The sequence below is a fragment of the Cucurbita pepo genome, chromosome LG04 (assembly GCF_002806865.2).
Source record: "Cucurbita pepo subsp. pepo cultivar mu-cu-16 chromosome LG04, ASM280686v2, whole genome shotgun sequence".
NCBI lineage: Eukaryota > Viridiplantae > Streptophyta > Magnoliopsida > Cucurbitales > Cucurbitaceae > Cucurbita > Cucurbita pepo.
The window spans coordinates 3,363,490-3,372,606 of record NC_036641.1 but is presented as its reverse complement, the minus strand read 5'-3'; the positions used below and the strand labels follow the sequence as shown (position 1 = coordinate 3,372,606).

Below are 9,117 nucleotides of genomic sequence, written 5' to 3'. Positions count from 1 at the left end.
ATTGAAATTGCTCAATCATCGAACAAGAAGAAAAAAAATTCGAACCTGAGATACTATAAGTTTTCAAAAACACCTTTAATCTTTTTTTAAAAAAAATTGAAAACTATGCTTACCATGAGTACCATTGCAACGACTATAATTTTCTACTGACCTAAAGTCGCTACCATATGTATGATGTAACTTTTTATGCGAATATTCATTTAAAATGACTCCATAAAACAATGTCATGAACTTACCTGTTTAAGAAAATGTCTTAATACAGTACAAAGGAAGTATTAAAATAAACATGAGTAAATATAAAAATAGCAATGTCCTGTACGAACCTAAAATCTACGAAATTAAATGCGACTACCCTATACAAGTTCCATAGTCTTTAATTGCGATGTCGCTGTCAACCGTACATGGGTATCTTGTCTTTACGTGAAATATAAAAATACTACATGCGTTGAGTATTTTAAGAAATACTCAGTTAGTGATCCCGGAAAGCAAACACATGTAATCATGATTAGGGACCTATCATTTAAAACTATCATAGAGGTGGCTTCCAGTCCAAAAAAAATTGGATGCATAGTATTTTCCTACACACCATCCACACGTGCAAGCGTGAGTTTACCAGGCGGGCTCACACACTCGTTGAGCATGCATAGTCAGGCTAGTTGGTTGTAGTCGAAAATTTGGAGGCACGATAAACCCTCGAATATCATGCAAAGCAGAATAACCACATCATTATAGTCTACGCATTCGTACTCATCATAGGGGAAGTATTCCGATCTAAATGAACATACAATATGTATGAAGTTCCTATACTTGTCTTTTTAAATCATTCATGTGACACAACTCCACACATCCTTCCCATATTACTATAAGTAACATGCATGCATTAGATTTCATACATTCATCATTCATAACATCACTCACAGGGTGTGTACCAGAAAACTTTTCATCATAATATAACATGACATCTCATACGTGCATATCATTATAACATGAGATATCATCATATTATATCATATCATCGTACATCTTAATAATGAAAATTGATGTGAAAAATGAGAGATAGGGAATAATAATAATAAATATATATATATTTTAAAAGAAAAAAGAAAAAAGAAAAAAGAAAAAAAAAAAAAAAAAGCCAGGTTGGGCCGAAAATGTGGACTTTTTAGGCACCAAATTATATATATATATATATATATATATAATGATAGAAGTGTGAACTCAAAATTTTGATCTATTTTGTTGTTTCTNAAAAAAAAAAAAAAAAAAAAAAAAAAAAAAAAAAAAAAAAAAAAAAGCCAGGTTGGGCCGAAAATGTGGACTTTTTAGGCACCAAATTATATATATATATATATATATATATAATGATAGAAGTGTGAACTCAAAATTTTGATCTATTTTGTTGTTTCTATTATTATTATTACTTAGTCCAATAATTATAGAGCTCCGGTTCAGGATTGAACTACATTGTGATGTCCCACCTTAGTTAGGGAAGAGAAAACATCCTCTATAAGGGTGTGAAAATCTTCCCCTAGTAGACGCGTTTTAAAGCCTTGAGGGGAGCTCGAAAGGGAAAGCCCAAAGAGAACAATATCTTCTAGCGGTGAATCTGGGTCGTTACAAATGGTATCAGAGCCAGAAACCGGACAATGTTGCCAGCCTTCTCGCTGTTCCCCAAGAGGGTAGACACGAGGTGTGCCAGTAAGGACGCTGGGCCCCAAAGGGGCGTGGATTTGGTGACAGTCTCACATCGATTGGAGAAAGGAATGAGTGCCAACAAGGACGCTGGCCCCAAAAGGGGTGGATTGTGATGTCCCACATTTGTTTGAGGAGGTGAACAAAACACTATTTATAAGGGTGTGGAAACCTTCTCCTAGCATACACCCCTTGAGGGAAAGCCCGATAAGGAAAGCCCAACGAGGACAATATCTGCTAGCGGTGGATCTCGGTCGTTATATACATACTTTATAGTTACAAATTAGACCCACACCTATCTCAAATGAACTATACGTGACATTCTCGCTTCATACAACTCCATCACAACATTTTGATTGGTTGTTCGAGAAATACGATCCTTGGCTGCATGGCTGGTACGTAGCAGTAGCATCCATCCATTGTAATACGTATGTTACAAATTTATTTATAAGAAGTTTATTACTTGTCGTTCTTTATCTTTTTAATCTTAAATGTCACGCGTAAAGTTGAGAATATAATAAAATCGACGCAACAGAAAAGTTGGTAGACAATTTGGTCGAATCTTAGAGTGTGAAAAGAAAAAAGAAAAGAAAAAGTAGTGATAGTACAAAGAATAAATTGGATGAATATATGCATATTGAGATGATATTCAATTTTGAAGCTAAAAAACCTTTCACTTTTTTTCTTTTTGTTTGTTTGTACTTTTGTATCAAAATAGATGCATCACATTTTTGTGGCATGGCTTCCAATCCTCGTCTTTCTTTCATCATTGCACCTCGATTTCATCGTGCATGGATGCTTATATGATCCAAAAATTAGACTTACTTTTGAATTTTTGGGTTGGGTCAACTCGAACAACTTGAAAATAGGGTTATAACTATAACGACCCAAACCCAAGTTCTCTGGACTTTTCGGGTTCCCTCAAGGCTTTAAAACGTCTCCTAGGGAAAGGTTTCCACACCCTTAATAAAGGGTATTCCGTTCTCTTCCCTAACTAATGTGAGATTCTCACAATAACCCAATCAACATATTTGACGTTTGTAATTGATGATAGTGATGCTCTGTAAATTGTGAAGGTTTGATATTTGAGATTTATGAGATTCAGTCATAAATAAGATTTTTTTAAAGTAATTAAGAAAAGAACCACTCGACAACCCAATTAAACCCAAAGGTTAGGTAGGGTTGTAAACTCTCTCGGGTTGTTCGGATCACTAACTTAACCAACTCGCCAAAAAGTAAGAATGTACGGAAAGAATGATACAAAAAAGTCAAAGATGAAGGTCCCAAAGTAAGAAAAAATGAAGATGTGGTGGTGGCATGCAGTTAAAAGTAGGCTATGAGTTTGGAGCTTTGTCTTTTCACTTTACAACTACTCTCATCATCATCAAATAAAATATTAATTCATGCTTTCATATTTGCATAAATCAATTTGATTTCAAAAATAAAATCTTTTCCTACAAAATGGGAATATTCGGAATCGATGTATCTGGTAGAATCTCTTATCGTCATTAATACGAGCGACCGTTGGTTGGGTTCATGTGTTTAGTCGAGTGGACACATACTTCCTTTGTATTCCTTAAATGAGCAGGACTCACAAGTTATTCCTATCAACTCTAAACAAAAATGCTTGTAAAGAAATCTAGGTGGATGAAAATTTTTGTAGCTCACGATATACCGAGTATCGACTTTCATGCTTGAAACTATGTAACGACCCAGATCCACCGCTAGCAGATATTATCCTCTTTGGGCTTTCCCTTTCGAGCTTCCTTTCAAGGCTTTCAAAAGTGTCTGCTAGGGGAAGATTTTCACACTCTTGTAAAGGGTGATTTGTTCTCCTCTCCATCTAATGGCGCTTTTTAAAGCCTTGAGAAAAAACCTAAAAGGGAAAGCCCAAAGAGGACAATATTTGCTAACGGTGGATCTGGGCCGTTTACAAACCACCTCATCTATGTACTTAAATACCTCTCTCAATGATGTGTGCGTGATGTGAGAAAAATGAGCCTATTGATTCGGAGGAACCCATGGAAGAGCCAAAGTAGAGTCTCAGAGATTAAATTCTAGTAAACTTGAAGAAGACGGGTTTAATTTAGTTACCCAATTAATTAATGAAAAGATTGATTGATACAAGAAGTATTTTTGAGGTCAACGACCCGAGAATTTGAAAGTTTGACCTAAAAAATTAGGTTTTAATTTTAATATTTTTCCCCCAAAACTTAAAATAAAATTTTAAAATTTTAAAATTTTTTTTAAATTTTTTTGTATTTTCTATAATTTAGCTAAAAATATATTTTTTAAAAATTAAAAAAAAAATAATAATAAAGGCACATTTTGAAAAGTGGGGACAGGATTTGTTATAAGGCGGCTTCTCTTACAAATTCCAAATCATGTTTTCTCTCTCTCTCTCTCTCTCTCTCTCTCACATCTCAGTCAATTTTTTTCCACTTTCTCTCTCCTTCCTCTCTCTTTCCTCTCTGTTCTTCGTCTTCTTCCCCAAATCATCTTCCCCTTCCGCCATTGTTATAAATCCTTCTCTGTTTCCTCTTTCTCTACCTAACCTTGATCCATTTCCATATCCGGACCTCGGAGATTCCTCCCCCCCGTTCACAATGGAAGTGGCGGTTCCGGTTACTCCCGTCGACTTCAACTTCGACAGCGCCTGCTCTTCCCCTTACATGACCGCCCCTTCCAGTCCTCAGCGCTTTGGCACCTTCTTCTTCTCCAGTGCTCCCACCTCTCCCTCACGTGCCGCTGCATTCTACTATGATTTTCATGAGTTTGGTTCTGGCTACGGCGACGACGGCGGCGGAAGGAGCTCGTCGGCTTCGGAGATCCCCTTGCTGTGGGAGGAGATTCCTGGAATTGTGAAATCTGGAGGCGATGATTGTAGTAGTGTTGCTGATGAGGATTTTGAATTCGATTTTAGTGGACAGTTGGAACGGACTTCTTTGTCCGCTGAAGAGCTCTTCGATTGCGGTAAAATTAGGGCTCTGAAGCCTTCGCTGTGTCATCGAATGGCTGATTCCGTTTCCTCTAATGTGACGTCGCAGATATCAACAAGATCGTCGAAAATCGAACAGGTAAGACAGAAACTCATTGCTGAATCGAGAATAGAACTCTGCTTTTGATCTCTCTGTTTTTTTTTCTCCAAGTTTATTGAACATCTATGTTTCTACAGGGAAAGAGAATAGTTCAGGAAGGTTTGTCTTCTCGCCACCACCGTCAGAGAGATTCCGATCCGATTGAGGAGGCTTTCAAGACGACAACACGGAGAACCGACGGAAACGCAGGCGCCGATACCGAGCGAAATCGAGGTAGAGAGAGAACGACGAGCACTGGCACCTCACGGTCGTCTTCATCCATTAGACGCACTGGAAGCCGATCGTTATCTCCACTCCGAGTCTCAGACATCATACTCGATTCCGAGCAAGAAATGGAAGCGAAATCAGCCGTACCTTCCGCCACAAGCAACCACAAACAGTCGATCTCCTCATCCGCATCCTTCCTCTCCGCATTCTCGTTCTCCAGAGGCCAGAAAAGATGGAGAATCCGAGATCTGTTACTATTCCGGAGCGCATCGGAAGGACGAGCGACGGACAAGAAGGCAGTGGAGGAGATGAAGAACTCAAGCTTCCGGTCGGTGGAGAGCCTGAGTTCGGTATCGAGCTCGAGAAGAAGAGGATCGATTTCGGCTCACGAATTACACTACAAAACGAACAGAGCAGTTTCAGAGGAGTTGAAGAGGAAGACGAGTTTGCCGTACAAACATGGCCTCTTGGGCTGTTTGCGATTCAATTCCAATCTGCAGCGTAATTTTTCCAAAGGCTTTGGCTCTCTCACACGAACATGAATTGAACATGAATTGTTTTCTTCTTCTTCTTCTTCTCCTCCTCATAGATTTAATTTGATTCAACATTTTATTTGAAACAGACTTGTAATTGGTATATCTCCACACTCTAGGAGCACCTCAACTGTTCAAAACTTGAGTAGAAAACAAAGTTCAAGAGATACTCATAATCTTCCTTATACCTTCCAATTGCTATTCATTTTAAGATCAACAAAGACTTGGAGCAACCAATCGTGGCCTCGACCTAAATCCATACTGTTTTAAATTGTTTGTTTTGAAACAAATTGCCTAATTGATTGTCATATAAATTATATGGAGGGGAGGAAACTATGGTCTTTGCAATAATTGCTATGAATGATATGAATCATAGCTGATTACTGTCACACAAATATGGATACGACTCAACTCGTGTCAATAGTTAGTTCTTGAAGAAAGCTAATAAATACTATATTTTTCCAAAGGAATGTGATTATAAATAAATGTTAGGTAATTGATTGTGGCATGGTGAAATTGGAAGGGTGAATTTTGGTATAGTTTGTTGGATGATGAAAGTTACACATATGCTAATTTAGGGAAATGATCATGAGTTTATAATCAAACAATATTCTTTCACCTGAATTGACCCATCTATCCTCTTAAGGAGAAGTTTGGTTTTAAACCCCGGTTCAAGTAGGAGAATACGCTATGCTAATGTGCCTTGGATGAGTCAGGGTCAGGCGCTGATGAGCACATTGAACTATCCATGTGGTTGAGAGTCCTCACAGCCCAGGCACAACGACGCAATTATCAGGGGCGCGCTCTATCACTAAGCTAATAACCCACTATGCCAAAAGTGAGAGAAACTCCATCCCTCTCTTCCCTTTTTGGCTCCCCTGTAGAGCTTATCCTCAAAGTGGACAATATCATACATTTGTGGAGAGTCGTGTTCATCTACCATAGTTGAGGCTCCAATATCATCATGAAGAGTTTGGTTAGAAATTTTAAAAAAATTTAAGATGAAAGGTAATGATTTTGTGTAGGGAGCAAAATGTATGAAGGGAAGGGGACATGGGCATTGAAGGCACAAGTGAATGGGACCGTATAGGGAAGAAAATGAAAGCCCTAAACATGAAAATTCAACAAAGTAGGTATCAATGGCTTAGAAGTTGCAATAAAATGTGGGGTAATTGGTATTAATTCCATCCCACATGTAATATTTAATTAATCATCTTATCTACCTTTATACCTATTAATGTTCTATGGCCCAATTAAATTGGAACAAACCTTGCTCCCATTTTTTACTTACCCACCTAATCATCGTCCAAGAAATCGATCAAATTTACTAACATCTTCTTCTCGTTCCCTCTTTGATTTACTTTTCTTTCAACGATGGGTTTGGTCCGTTATAAATAATATTAGAGCCAGATACAGGGTAATGTGCTAGTGAGGAGGCTGAGCCCCAAAGGGAGGTGGACACAAGACGGTGTGCTAGTAAGGATGCTAGGTGTCACGGTTATGCTCGTCCAAGGCGTGTTGCCCATGGCCACATGTCCATGACAAGCCAACCCCTTTATGTCTTTTCATATTTTAGTATTTTACTTTTGTATTTATAGGAAGTATGACGTTTCAGAAATATCATGTTTAGGCCTGTCAGATATGAAATGCCTCAAAATGTACTATAGGGGATACAACTAGTTGTCAACTTCTCCCTACCCAAGATTATATACTGTCAGCAGTTGTCATTTCCCTCTTGCTTGCTTATATAACGTCTCTTTCAAAAATCTCTCTCTACCCTCGTTTTCTAAAATCTTCTCTTAAAACCAAGGCCAGATGCTCGAGCATATATCGCTTGGCCGTAGACGACGCAAGAACGAATTGGCTTAGATCACTTGTCGTTGGAAAGTGAGTGCTGCACAATCGCAAATCCGCTGCCATCAAAAGTGCGATTGTGACACTACGCCCCAAAGGAGATGGGGGTGGATTGGGGGATCCCACATCGATTAGATAAAGGAACGAGTGTCAGCAAAAACGCTAGGCTCCGAAGAGGGGTGGACTGTGAAATCCTATATAGTTGAGGAAAACATTTAACAGATACGTTTAAAAAACCTTGAGCTCTCAAGTAAAAGCACAAAAATGACGATATCTACTGGAAACATTGAGAAACAATAGGCATGATGGTTGTTCATAAACAACATACAAATAATATATGTGGAAAATTTGTCCCATTGATGTGCATAATATCATTATTATATATCATTAATTTCCTTATTGGCCACACATCATTCTTTCTAGTTGTCATTACCCAAATATTATATTATAATATTATCATCATTTACTTTAAAAAAATGATCATAATATTATAATATAATTTATTTTAATACTCATTTTCTCCATTTTTATATTTTTTAAAAACATATATTCATTTCAAATAAACGTTTTAATGAATAATTTTTATTTTTTAACGCCATCCCTATTAAAAATATAAAACATTCTAATATATCCATATCCAATAATATTTTATTATAAAAAATATATAATTTTCTAAATTTCAATATACGCCATAATTAAAAATAAATTTTATATACATATATTATTCCGTGTAATATAATATAAATATATAAGTGAGAGAAAGGAAAAGGATGAAATTGGGATGAAAAATATAATTTCTATCTCCAATAATAGAGAAAAATCTTTCTCCGTTTATTCTCCTATCAATATAGATATCTCTAATGTTAATAAACATAATTTTAAAAATATTTTTTTTAATCTTTTTTCTCTCAATTAAAATTAGCCGAACCATTGGTTAAATAATATAAGAAACCTTTTAAATTTTAAATTAAATTTATTCCATTTTTAATATTTACTATTAACGAAATACATAAATTCAAATAGTTGACTTTCATCCAAATGTATATAGTGATTCTATTAGTCAAATTTGATCGTATTCGTATATTATTTTTCATTCAATCTTCGTAACGGAATTTCTTAAAGAATATACAAGTATTAGAAAATGCATAATAAAGGTCATTTTCGTAATTTTATTTAATTATATATTAACGCATTTATTTAGATTTAAAATAAATGGTTGATTAACGAACTTTTATGATTATCTTTTTATTCCTTAACACGAAATCTTAAGGAAATTTTATATAATATCCCTTCGTTTCGTATCAATGATTTTGAAGGTTGTAATTAATAATACTTGAAAACGAGACCAGTGAAAATTAAATTTTTAATTAAAAAAAAAGCTGACTATTTTTAATTAGTAAGCGATGTAATATTAATAATTTATTATTAAAAAATAAACCATTTTCATTTAGTAAGCAATGTAATATTGAATTGTTTTTTTTTACATGTTCTAGAATTTACTCGCCTATTAAATAAAAGGAAATTTTGGTAGTTTCTAGAATTTACTAGGGACAAAATTTGACACTATTTAAAAAATATAATTGCTTAAAAAAATTTAATCAACCCGATTTAATTGGTGTGGTTTAGATTAAATTATAAATTTAAATTAGGTTGAACCAACTCGTTAATTATAAAATATATTCTTTTATGATATAATTATATATACGAATATTTATTTAATTTTATAATTTTTT

The 9,117-nt window shown here is 35.4% G+C and overlaps 1 protein-coding gene across 1 annotated transcript; it reads left to right on the top strand.

Annotated features, from left to right (window-relative positions):
- The first annotated feature begins 4,124 nt into the window (after window positions 1-4,124).
- Window positions 4,125-5,713, top strand: LOC111792758. Its single transcript, XM_023674335.1, has 2 exons — window positions 4,125-4,769; window positions 4,868-5,713. Exons 1-2 carry the CDS (start codon window positions 4,299-4,301, stop codon window positions 5,537-5,539), a joined length of 1,143 nt encoding a protein of 380 aa, XP_023530103.1. The 5' UTR covers window positions 4,125-4,298; the 3' UTR covers window positions 5,540-5,713.
- Window positions 5,714-9,117: the final 3,404 nt, after the last annotated feature.